Here is a 13,158-nt window from a genome sequence, read left to right on the forward strand (position 1 = left end):
TCCGCCAACGTAAACCGCAGGACCTGTCAAGTTTTATCCACCAAGGGAGAAACTCGCATCCTCGTTTCCCAGCTCAAGCTACGCAGCAGGGCGGAGGGGAGGCAAACGCAGCGCAGCGAGGTGACCGTCCTCCCCGGGCCTGGCAGCCCACAGGCAGCTGGTGGGGCAGTGCGGATGGAGGGGCGGCATGCCGCGGTTGGGGTGCGAGCCGGGGTGCAGCCATGATGGGAACCAGGAGGCGTCCCGTGAGGTGCTGACCTCAGCGTACGACCCAGCTATCCATCAGCCCCTCAAGAAAGCTGAGAAACTGGAGAAGCAGTGAAATGGAGTAGAAAAAACAAGCCTAATGTATTTACCAGAGATCATCAAGAACGCAGTGGCAGAAGTTACGTAGGTCAATGTGGGTTCAGATGTGATGTGGTAAAATAAACTAATACCCTGGCCCAGCATCTACAAGGAAAGAAGCAAGGTATTTTTTGCTTGTTATGTTCCATAGCATGGCTGCTTATTAAATTATTTTGTTATTATGATATGCCACTGAATTGTTTCTGGAACATGCTGACATGCCTAATAAAAACAGTTGTTATGGAATTACGTTTTGCTCAGCATATCTGAAAGTTTAGTATCTTCTGGAGTTTTGGAAAACAAATTAATTGTATCTTTATGCCACAGTGAAAGGTAATTTTATATCCCCATTTTGTTGTTAATGCAGAATGTTCTGTGATAGTATTATTATGTCTGAACCTGATGTTGCGATGGCTTAAAATAACCTTCAGGGCAGTTCGGCTATTTGAAATGAAACTGGGACAATTCCTAAAAGCTCAAGAGGGGCTGTGGATCTGTTAGTTTTGGCAGCAATCAAGTAGCTGCGGTATGGAACATCCTTTTAAAAGCTGAATAATTATTTTTCCTAGTTTGACAAAAAAAGGAAAGAAAAATATTTCAACGTTTTTTTAATTTGGATTTTTCACTACTGGCAGAATTTGAAAAATAAGAAAGAATAGCTGGATGCGCTTTCAGCAGAGCAGATGGAATTACATTTCCATATATGTTGCCTACAAATGGAGATACAAAATCAATTTTCTTTTTTGGAGTTTCTTCCTCTTCCTTCAGTGTATCAAGCGAAACTTTGTTATCATTGCATAGGTATTTCAAACAAGTGTTCTTTTACCTGACTGTCTGGACATCTAGCATCATCTGACACCTAATCATTGCCCCACCTTGTCCTAATTGCTTTTGTTTTGCTCATACTAATCTTCTCCTAATCGAGAGATAAAAAAATGGGTTTTGAAATTAGTTAAGGCGACAGGATTTTGCTGGCTTGTACGAACCGATGGAAAATTCAAGTTTGAGCTCACGGAGTTAAGTTTCTACATCAACATCTATATTTAGGCATATAAAGAAGTGGCCTGTTTTTTCTAGAACATCTGCACTGTGTTACTTTGTCAACACACATGTACGCCTCTGCTGCGCCAGTTCACAAGTTTTCACCACCTGCGTTTTAAAGCACTTCTCTGTCCATCCCAGGCAAGCATCTGTTGACAAAGTATGTAAACTAACGTGCCTTTAGAGAGCTCATCTTGGACAAAAAAAAAAACCAAACACATTTCAGAAATCACCAAAAAAGTACTCCAAGCAGGTCCAGGCATAGTGAAACATGAACCACATTGGTTAGGAGTTTTTTCTGACAACGGCGTTAGCAGAGGGCTAGAAAGAGCACAACTCGTCATTCCAGTTCTGACAGTTTTTTGGGTTTTGTTTTTTTTAATAAACTGTGAGCTTTCACAGGCGCAGCTTCAGCAGAAGCAGGGGTGACACACAGGTTACACGCAGGACTCGTTTTCCTGCCTTTCGCCCGTAACTGCTGGCTGCCAACGCAGCCTCTCCTCAAGGCAAAGCCACCGCTCTCTGCAGCACTGCGCTGCAAGGGCGTGGGGCACCACGAGGAGTGCCCAGTGTCCCCACAGCCGCCATGAAGCCCTCGGAGCTGCTCCGCCAGCCGCACAGACAGCCGGCGGTGCTGCCCAGCCCCTCAGGACGGGAAAGGCTTCCTCATCCTTCGCCCTGTGGAGGCCTGAAGGGGCTGATCGGGAGCCGGACCTGGAGGAACCCCCCAGCTCCGAGGCCCGGGCCGGGAAGAGAGCGGGGCAGCTCCCTCCCGTAAGGCCGGCGGTTGACCTGGTGGCCACCCCAGCCCGCCGAGCAGGGCCCGCCGCGTCCGGCCGCGCCCAGCCCACCCCCGGGGAAGGCGGGAGAGAGGGTCGGTGACCCTCTGCGCATGCGCCCCGGAGCCCGCCAGCACTTCGGCGCCTGCGCGTTGCGGGGAGCGCGGGGCGGTGGGCCGGGCGGGCGGGGCGCGGGGCGCATGCGCCCTGCCGGCCACTGAGGCGGGGAGGAGGTGCAGGCAGGAGGGGAAGCTGCTTTTCCCCATTTAGCGGTGAGGGCGCGGGCGCGGCGTTTTCGGCTGCCGGCGCGGGAGAAGCCGGGCGGCCGCAGGGGAGTGTTGGAGGGGGGTGGGGGGAGCCACTGCAGCTGCGGGCGCCGCTCCCTGCTCCTCCTCCTCCTCCTCCGTGAAGCGCCCTCCACCCCGCCCTCTCCCCGCCCGGGACCGAGTCTGGTGGCCACAAAATGGCGGACGGGGAGCTGAACGTGGACAGCCTTATCACCCGGCTGCTGGAAGGTGAGCGAGGCAACGGGCAGCCCCGCCTGCCTGCCGCCCCACGCCCGCTGCTGCCGGGGTGGGGGGAGCGGGCGGGGCGGCCGGGGGAGCGGGGCACGCCCGGGGGGCGGCCGGGAGGGGGCTTGGCGCGCCTCGCCCGAGCCCCGGGCCCGGCCCTGGCCGGCCCCTCGGAGGGAGGAGGGGGGCTTCGGGGCGTCCTGTGTGCGTGGGGCTCCGTCCGCCCTGCCTCGCTGTAGTGGCCGTTTTCCCTTGTTTTAAAGAAGGAAAACCCTCGCTTTCCTTCTTCTCTTTCCCCCCTGTCTGGCTGACGCGTGAGGGGGGGAGCAGCCGCGCCGGCTGAGCTGTGGGCGGCCTTATCCCTTCTCCGGTTGGGTTAGTCGCAGTCCTTGGTGTTTAAAATTATGTGTGTAAGCTGCGTTAGGCATGGAGTTATGTGTACGTGAGCGTCAGTGGGAGCGGAGGGGTTTAGTGGGCTGACATTCCTCTGCCTGCCGACCGGGCAGGCTCCAAAAGTGGCTTTCGTGGATGGCTAATAAAAGCTGTGAAGGGTTCTGTGTGTGTTAGTGAGCCTTTCCCTAAAACTGAGGGGGAAACTGACTCCCTGCTTTTGGAGAAGCTACGGAATTAACCTTAGCGTTTTCTTTTTATTTATGTCTTTTTAGATGTTTAATCTTCCTAGGCCTCTTCTCCCGTTAATCTTTATTCCATATTCAGCAAATACCTGGCTAGTTGGGGATTAGAGTATATGCGTGCGTGTGTGCTGTTCACATAGTTGGTTGCTGTACCCCTTGGATAGTTGGATCACTTTGCAGAAGGCTTATAGAAAGGAATTTCTGGAGTATGTACAGTGCTGGAAGTGGAACAAGTTTTGTGAGTCTGAAAGTTTTGTTCAGCAGAGTTACTACAAGGCTGAGGTTTTAGGCCTTTGAGGATTTTTTTTTTAGTAGTTACTAGCTGTTCTTTTTAGATGTGTAACTTAATTATGAACAATAAAGTCAATATTTTAAAATATGTAAAGGCTTTGAGCGATTGTGCTTGTGTTTGTGATTTAAGGTTTGTGGTGTAGTATAGTATGAAGAAACCTGTAGGTACTATCAGTTAAACTTTGTCTTTGATCACTAATGCAGATAAAGCTCCCTTTTTCGTGATGTTGAAACCAAATAGTAACCTGGTAAACATTGACTTTGTAGTGCAGATTTTTGGGGGGGCATAAAAATGCATGTATATGTGTGGTGGTGGGGTTTCTTGAGACACTTAAAAAAATATTTGGAAGGTACTTTTCCTATTTGCTCATCACTGTAGTTACTTAAATATAGATTGCTTTAAGAGGAGAAGATTCTGCAGTGTTTTGGTATGCAACCTGTTGGATTGTACTGCTCTCGGTTGTCTTAAATATTACTCTTCAACTAAGACTTTTAAAATACATGTTCCATACCTTTTGCATACACCATAAATACTTGTGTTGCAACCTTCTAGCTTTTGGGGTTATGATTGGAAGCCTTGTGTCCGAGCAACCTAATCTGTGCTTTATATTCCACAGTAGTCTAATCTTTAGGGTTATGTATGTGCAACTTCTGAACCAAGCTTTCCTTATAGTTTTTAATCTCTTTCTCCCTCTGAGCAGAGATTAGGAAGACTCTTGAGGGAGGTGGGGTGTTTTTTCTCTGCTTGTCATCTACTAACAGTAGTAGGATGCCGTGTATAATATCTTGTATCTGAAAGGGAATAAATTCTTGTAGGCTTTATTTGGAAAAAAAAAACTGTTGAAAGAATACATTGTGTATGAATTATTTTTGCTTCCATGTAACATCTTTTATTTGTTGTACTGCTAGCATACAATATTTTAAGCTGCGGTTCAAATAGTAGTGTTTCACAGTGAAGCATTTTCTTGTACAGTTGGCAGCTCACATTCTGGAGCTCATGCTGTTGCTTAGCTGACCTGTTCTGGTAAAGTGAGTACCAATCCCTCCCAACACTGCCTGCACAGAAAAATTTCTGTTGACTCTTATCTCTGGAGTAATTAATTAGTTTAAAGCAAGTTTTTTGGCTTCATTACTCACAATTCAGCTTTGACTTAAAGGATAAGGAAATGTGGCTTTTAAGCTGTAAAAATGCACAGTGTGATAATAAAAAGACACTTTTATGAAATGTTGCCATGCAGTACATACTTAGTCCTTTTGGTTGCTTTAAGTGAAATGGATGGCTTTAGGTTTGAATAGCAGTCTACAATTTTGTTTCAGTGGCTGTTGCACATAAATTTTAAAGCAAATACATATCAAAAGTCACAGCAACAGGAAACTTCCCTGCTGTCATCAGGTTGCCTGTTAGTCACACCTGTTTGTAGGCTGTGATATTAGTTGTTGTGAGTTCTTGCTCTTACTTTAGTTAGGTTACTTTGACTGTTTTTACCTGTGTTGGAGTTATCTACTTAAATCATCTTACCCTCCATGTGTTTTCTTTTCTTTTTTTTCTGAGATACCAGTATGAGGTGGCCTATAGCCAGGCTGCTTAGGCAAATTCATCAAGAACATCTCCCCAACCCTCAATGCATGTGCATGCATCTTGAATGTGTACTTATTTTAGAGATCTGAGTGCTGGAAGCCAGTTTGATTAACTCTTGAGTTAAATTTGGAATAGTTTTCAGAAAGACTCAACCGTAGTGTAATACGTGGTGGTAGTCTGCTTGGACTTCAGCTCTTCATTTCATGTTCTTTTGCATATGTCAAAATCTGATCCTCTTTATTCATTGGTTAAGTGATGAATTTAGGAATAACAGCTTGTTTTGAATTGACTTTCTCTTGCAATGTGTCTAGTACTTGGTTACTTGTGAATGATACTCTATAAATGATGTCTATTTGGAGGGAAGTAAAACTAAAGTGTATACTGTATGCTTGTAAGTCTGAATGTAGCAATGCGTTCTCTTACTTCTTCTACCTCCAGACTTAAATTCCTGTTGCTGTTTCTTTACTAGAAGAATGGGGGAGATGCTAGTGCTCTTAGATGTGTGCCTGACTGGAGATACTTTTAGCTTTATTATAAGATCTCTTTATCTAAAGAAATCACTCATAAATGAGTTTGCAAAGACTTACAGGTCATGTAAACACAGAATTCCGTAGCTTTGCTAAAATACTTTTAGACTGATGTGTGACCGTGAAAGTGAATAAGCTGAATTAGTCTGAAGATTGTTTTCTTTTTGCACGAGTACTCGGCGTTCTAGTCATGGGTCAGGTTTAGTTGTGCTGTGGTACACAAAAAGATGATTGCCTCATTTTTGCTTCAGTGTGCTGACTTCCCTCCCCCCCGTTCCCAGCTATGCCATCTGGTGGATAGATTTTCCCAGTCCATTCTAGCTGTGGACAGCACAGGAGTGTGCACGCACAGAGACTGTCATGAGTATGGCCCATGTGGAATATGTTGTGTTTTGTCCCATCTAGACACATTATATATTCCTTTATGGGGAACGCCCTGAAATTTGCGAAAATGCTGAGCTAGACTGATACACCAGGCTTACATTTAAGACATGCTCTAAGCTAATTTAAGCTTTGATGTGTGGAAAAGTTCCCTCCATATCTAAGCAAGGATGCTGGAACAGGTGTGACCTTACTTGTAAAGAGTGCAGTGGATGGTGTTAAGTAAGACTGCCATATTTCTGCCTGGGTGGTGGGCTTCCTGTTTCTGTGCTGTAAGTGTCTCTTAAGATTTCTGGATATAAGGCAGCCCAGCTAGACTGGACTTTCTGCACTTTCAGATATACAGGTGTCTGTCTTGGTAAACACCAAGGAGTTTACCATATGGAGGAGAGGGTGTTCTTGGGAAAACCCAGAGATATAGTAGCCTTAAATACAAGCTGGATTTCTGTGAAGAGGGTTTATATGTATAGCTGTGCAAACAAATTTACCTTGTCTAGGCAAGACCTCTTGCTTGCCTAAGTCTAGCTAACCTATTTCAAATTAATGACCTGAATTCAGTTGATGGAATTTAATGTGGATCTGTTCTAAAACAAAATTATTTTTGGTGCGACTAGAAGGTACCACTTCTGATACTACTGATCCGTCACAGAAGCTGGGAAATACGTATCCAAGAAAGTTGTGAAGCTTCCAGTAGACAGGGAGAATTGTTATTGCTTCAATGTTCAGCTTCATGTGATTTTTATGATTGCCTTAAAAGCTGGTTGCGTAGTGTTCTTACTGTGTCATGTGATGTCGAAGAAAGCTGCAGTCTTCAGTTTCTTCTGATTTCAGAGGTCTTGCAGGTTGTGATAAAGATAGAAATTTGAATATTATTCAATTTTTCAAATGGAAGTTGGATTTAAAATGTTTATGAAATTATTGAGATTTTCCTTATTAGTAAATGCTGTAGAGCTACTGGGCTAATGTATTATGGTCAATGATGTATTTCTTGTTTGATTAGTGTCTTAACTAATTAACCCATCCAGGCAGCCTGATGGTCTGATATGATACAGTAGTAGTGCTTGCAGTTCCGTTGGCTCCGTAACTGATACTGAAAAAGAGGCAGTTATAGAGAAGAAAAATAGACCTTAATGATCTGTTGCAGAGCAATAATCTAAGTATGTAGGTGAACCTTGAATAAACAAGGGTTGTTACCTGGTTTGGTGTGGCATCAGTGTATAATCTTGTTATTAGAAAAATAAACAAGGAAAAATTAATAAGGAGTTTCTTGCAAAGGATGTCTTTTCTAAATATCCTTAGTCTTTAGAGAGAAAGAAAATAGGCAGTTTTCATATATTTCTAAGAGGGTCGGTATTGTGTTAAACAGGGAGAAGGGATAGAAAGAAAAATGATGTCTGTTGGTGGCTTTGTACAGCAGTGCAGATATCAGCCAGTTCATCTTTAGCTGTGTAAGTGCATGATGAGTGGGATAGTTGGCTTGGAAAATTGCACTGAAGGCCAAGAGCCCAGCACCAGGCGGTGTGTGCTGGTATTCCTTTATTCTGGCTGGTTGTTTTGCAACTTGAAGGCTATATGATTCAGTAATAGTTTCATTTAGATATTCTGCAGCTCAGTTTTTACTTGAGTGATTCAGTGTCTTGCTCAGAGTACAACTAAGACATAGTATAAAAGGGAAAAAAAAATCACTGATTTTATTTAATGTAGATAAGAATATTCTTAATACTTGATAGTTGCAATTAAATGCTCATTGGTGACCACCAAATGTAGGTATGTAACTTCTAAAACGGTAAGAAAAAGCCTGTCACAGTATATGTTTTAGCACTGTGAAGTCAAGCGTACTGTATTTGGCTATTACTCAGTAAGATCAGATGCTGTACTCGGGGAGGGGGGGGGTGTCTGTATAGAGGAATCCATTCTTAACTGCAACTTGAGGTGCCTCTAATGATATGTATCTGCTTCATAATTTGGACATAGAAATGAACCTGTTTACTGCCTTCTCTGACTTGTGTAACTTGTCATAGGCTAGGTCATATTAGTTTCGCAGCAGTCTTCTGTATGAATTGTGGTATTTTAATATCAAATTTGATGCAATGCTTTTGTGTGTATATTCCATATAACCGTATTGGTGAAATACCTGAGAAATTGAAGAGGTGCAGAGGTCCTGTAAAACCCTAGTTTTCTGTTTTACAGCTTCTCTACTTCATACTTCTCAGGAGTTATAAAGTAACTTGGTGATTGACTCTGCTTCGGCAGGAGGGTTGGACTAGATGACCCACAGAGGTCCCTTCCAACCCCTACCATTCTGTGATTCTGTGATTCCTCAAATTTTAGGAATTTCATTAGCACTGCTTTGTAGGAAAAGTAAGTCAAACCTGGAGAAAGAAGCTGAAATTCTTTGGGTTTTTTTATGCTAGGTTAGCCTTCAAAGTGGACTAGAACAGGAATTGCTGCCGCTTTGTGTAATATAGCATAGTGAGAGGCTTCTACGTTATGCTTTGCTAGTCTCATGAGTTGTAGTTTTAAGTGTAATCAAGCAAACAGTAAATATAGACCAATAACAAGTATTAGGGTTACATATTTTGCTTACAGAATGGAGTAACAGATGTAATCTTGTCCATCAACCTTGAATTTGGCAATTCTTGGAACTGTGCATAATACAGAATGATTGAGACCATCAGTTTATGGAACCTCTGTTTAAGGAAGCAGCAGGTGGTCCATGACAAGCAAATATAATGGATGGAGGTTGGTGTAGGGACACTTGTGTGTTTCCGTGGGCTTATTGAGGTATCCCCTGAAGCAATACTAGTTTCTGATGAAGCTCCCATTCCATGAGCATTAATTCTGCTGCAGATTATGTATTTTAAGAATGTAAATTCAAGTTTGGGTAGAAGAATACTTCATTGTTTGGTTATTGTCCTCATTGGAAATTAAAGGCTTGGGTAGTCTATTACTCTGCAGTGAATTTGTTTGATGTTAAGTATGTACAGCTAAAATGAGTTCACAAACAATCACTGTGTTCTTCAGCAAAATACTTAGTATTAAGGGTATCCAGTGAAGGTAAATTTATTAAGATTTTAAGATTACTTGGACATAAAAGCACAGTTCTTCAGGAAAAAACTATCTAGAAGGCTAATCCTTCTTTTTTTAGTGGGGAGTTCAGATGATGTACCCTGGGGAAAGTGCAGGGCTTTGCTGCATACACCGTACAGAAGAGCTGTATATTCAGCAATATGTTTCTTGCTGAATTGAGCAAAGCTCTGACAGGGGTTCATTTATGTTATTGATGCCCACCGGTATAACACATGAATGAAAGCCATTCTAAGGTTAGTTTTGTTACAGCAACTCTGAACACTTGTGTTGCTGGCTTAACTCTGTGTTTTGCTGCAAGACAGGGAGTGGCTGCTTCTGGGTAACAGCTGAACAATTTGAATAAGAAAACACTTCGAGGGAGTAGTTTTGCTTTCCAAAATAAAAGGCACTTTTTAAATCCAGTGTAGGATTCCTGACTTAAAACCATGGAAATATGTAATCTGGATTTTAACAATGCTGAGAGCAGGTAACTTCAGAACATGTTTCCAATATCAGTGTGAGGAACTGTTTTGGGGTGGTTTTTTTTTCCAAGTCATTGGTAATGCCACCTTTGGCTTCCGAATCTGTTCTGCTCCTGCTATTGAGAAGCTGTTCAGGATTCATCAAATACTCCAAAATACTTTGAAGTAAAAGAAAGAAATAGTTAAATGTCATAGTTGTTAATCACCAATCATTAAACATTCTACGGGGGGGGGGGGGGGGGGGAGTGCAAGCTTGTGGGAATTGCTTGTATGCAATTTGTAAAATTGCATGCTTGCAGTCTTGTGTTGTAATTTTGGGTTTTTTTTAGATCTACTTAGGCAAAATAGATCCCTAAAGTCATAATTTCAGAAATAAGCTTGACTGGAGCTACTATGAAGAGAAGCAGGATCAGCTGCTTATTCCTTCACTAGTCCTAGCCCAAGTTCACAGTGAATGTATTCTCCAGGTTGGGGAGCTATTTAAATTACATTTTCGTTGTGTTGTGTCTTTGTACTAGAAAGAAAAGATCAGTTTGCTGATGCAGTTTACTGTGTGATCACACAAATGCACATGCTTGCAAAAAAAACAGAGTATAGGGAAAGAAGGTTGCTTCTTAGCGATAATGCTGGCTCAGTTTTTTAAGACTTAGGACAAGTCTGTCTGGGTTTTAATATTGTGCTAAAACTGTGAGTGTTTTGTCCAGTAAACAGAACACGTGGTATTGGAGAACACAGCATAAATGCTTAGGACAGCTGTGCATACCACAGCTGATTTAGGAATTAAGAAACTTGTGATGCCGCAGAAAGAGCAGCTTAGTTACTTAGTGAGAGGCTCACCAGAAACAGTGTGACAGAACAGGTTAAATGTATTTTGTCCAGTACGTGAAAGAGCATGGCAAAAAATGATTCTCATAGACCTTCCAACAGCCAGTTCTTCATACAATCCTAGAATGGTTTGGGTTGGAAGGAACCTTAAAGATCACCATGGGCAGGGACATCTTCCACTAGAGCAGGTTGCTCAAAGCCCTGTCCAACCTGGCCTTGAACACTGCCAGGGAGGGGGCATTCACAGCTTCTCTGGGCAACCTGTTCCAGTGCCTCACCACCCTCACAGTAAAGAATTTCTTTCCTATATCTAGTCTAAACCTACCTTCTTTCAGTTTAAAGCCATTACCCTTTGTCCTATCACTACATGCCCTTGTAACAAGTCCTGCTCTGGCTTTCCTATAGGCCCCATTCAGGTACTGGCAGGCTGCAACAAGGTCTCTGTGGAGCCTTCTCTTCTGTGGGCTGAACAACCCCAACTCTCTCGACCTTCCCTAGCAAAGGTGTTCCATCCCTCTGATTTTTGTGGCCCTCTTCTGGCCCTGCTCCAACAGGTCCATGTCCCTCCTGAGCTGAGGACTCCAGAGCTGGACACAGGACTCAAGGTGGGATCTCACCAGAGTGGAGCAGAGGGGCAGAATCCCCTCCCTTGACCTGCTGGCCACGCTGCTTTTGATGCAGCCCAGCATATGGTTGGCCACCTGGGCTGCGAGTACACACTACCAGGTCACACTGAGCTTCTCATCGACCAGCACCCCCAAATCCTTCTCAAGGCTGCTCTTTATCCATTCTCCACCCAGCCTGTGTTTGTGCTTGGGATTGCCCTGACCCAGATGTAGGACCTTGCACATGGCCTTATTTAACCTCATGAGGTTCACATAGGCCCACCTCTCAAGCCTGTCCAGGTCCCTCTGAATGGCATCCATTCCCTCCAGCGTGTTGACTGCACCACACAGCTTGGTGTCATCTGCAGACTGCTGAGGGTGCACTCAATCCCACTGTCCATGTCGTCGACAAAGATGTTAAACGGCGCTGGTCCAAATACCGACCCCTGAAGAATGCCACTTGTCACTGCTCTCCACTTGAACATGAAGCTGTTGACTGCAACTCTTTGAGTACAACCCTCCAGACAATTCCTTATCCATCGAGTGGTCAATCTGTCAAATCCATGTCTCTCCAATTTGACCCACTTTCCTTAGTGTTATTTATTTTCTTCCCTCTTCAGTATTGCCTTACATAATATATTCTCTGACATGTATTTGGAGCAGTTAAAAACATAATAATTATTTTTTCTGGCATTTTTCTTTCCTGCCACTGTGCAACTCATGTCTATGATCAGCAAGTCTGCTAATAGCAATTAGTAAGGTTGCTTATCAAAGTTTGCGTAGGTGCAGAGACCGTTTTAATATTGATTAGAGCAGCTTTTGGATTACTATAGGATATGTTGTGCTAAAATAATAGCCTGACAGTACAGTGCATATAGTTGCTTTTAATTCTCTTTATTCCCTGCTATGTCACTCTGCTTTAAGCTCCTTGCAGCAAAGGCTTGTTCTGGTATAGCACTATGCACGTGGAATTGTGTGCTACCACAGGAATTGCTGTCCCTACCAAAGACTTTTATGTCAGTCAAAGCTTATTTACAGCATCTATGTCTTAGGTTAAAGAGAATTAATTTATGTTTAATATTGAGATGATCTGTCTACTCTGGGTAAATGTCAGCCATTAAAAATGATGGTTTTCCCAATGCTGTTAAAGGCTTTTTACGAGCTACAGATTTTACAATGCATGCAGTGTGACTTGTATGTTTTAACAATGGTTAGCTATAGTAATTTGTAAATGAGTCTGAAAAACATCACTTATACTCTTGATCTCATTCTCGTAACCTTCTCAAATCTGTTTTGGGGGATTTGGCTTTTGAAAAACAAAGTGATGAGAGATGCTCATGTTTACAATCTAGACAGTGCTCAGCGGAGTCAGGCAAACTTGAACAAAATCTTAGTTGTAGTGTAAGCTGTTGAAAGATGTGCTTAGTCTTGCTTGTGTGCTTGTACCACAGCTGTGGCACAACTGTTTCAGATGACTACTTCACAAACCTTTCAGTGCCTTTGTGAATCCTGTAAGGTGCTGAGGCTTCCAGGGTCACCGTAACCTCTCATTTTTCAGTATGTAGTACCTTTATTGGTGATCAGGGGATTGTGGGAGAAAACTTCTTTTCTCTTGACTATAGCATTGATGATTATTCCTCATGAAACCCCAGGCTTTGTACTTCTGCATATGTAACTGAGCTTGCGTGTTTGCTATGTGGAGCTGCTGAGTATTCGGATGGAGGAGGGAGAGTGGCTTTGCAAAGGTGCGGTGGCCCAGATTTGTACCCTTACCGAGGGCAGGAGTCATTGGGTGTGTGTTACCTCCTCCTCTGAAAGTGACATACTTGCCATAGTTGCAGAAACTTCTCTTATCTGGAGAATCCAAATTGTGGTAGTAGGTTACTACCCTGTTTGTTGGTTTGTCTGTTAAGGGCTTGCAACATTTGAGGCTGTGCTTGAAAAAGGGAAGAACTAGCATCAAGACACTGGTAGCAGTGACTGTGGCTGTTAATTTTGAAGTCAGGAGCTGCATGTTCACTGTGTCGTCTTCTGCAAAAACCCAGCAGCACTTAAAGCCTCAATCCTATAAAGCAGTTCCAAGTTTA

The 13,158-nt window shown here is 43.5% G+C and overlaps 1 protein-coding gene across 1 annotated transcript in view; it reads left to right on the forward strand.

The window, feature by feature from the left end:
* The first annotated feature begins 2,377 nt into the window (after window positions 1-2,377).
* Window positions 2,378-13,158, forward strand: part of PPP1CB (protein phosphatase 1 catalytic subunit beta) — a 30,331-nt gene continuing 19,550 nt past the window's right edge. Inside the window, exon 1 of the mRNA XM_075412836.1 lies at window positions 2,378-2,680. Within this exon, the coding sequence (XP_075268951.1) occupies window positions 2,629-2,680 (52 nt within the window). The 5' untranslated portion in view covers window positions 2,378-2,628. The remainder of the gene's footprint in view (window positions 2,681-13,158) is intronic.

This window comes from Opisthocomus hoazin, chromosome 2 (genome assembly GCF_030867145.1).
Source record: "Opisthocomus hoazin isolate bOpiHoa1 chromosome 2, bOpiHoa1.hap1, whole genome shotgun sequence".
Lineage (NCBI taxonomy): Eukaryota > Metazoa > Chordata > Aves > Opisthocomiformes > Opisthocomidae > Opisthocomus > Opisthocomus hoazin.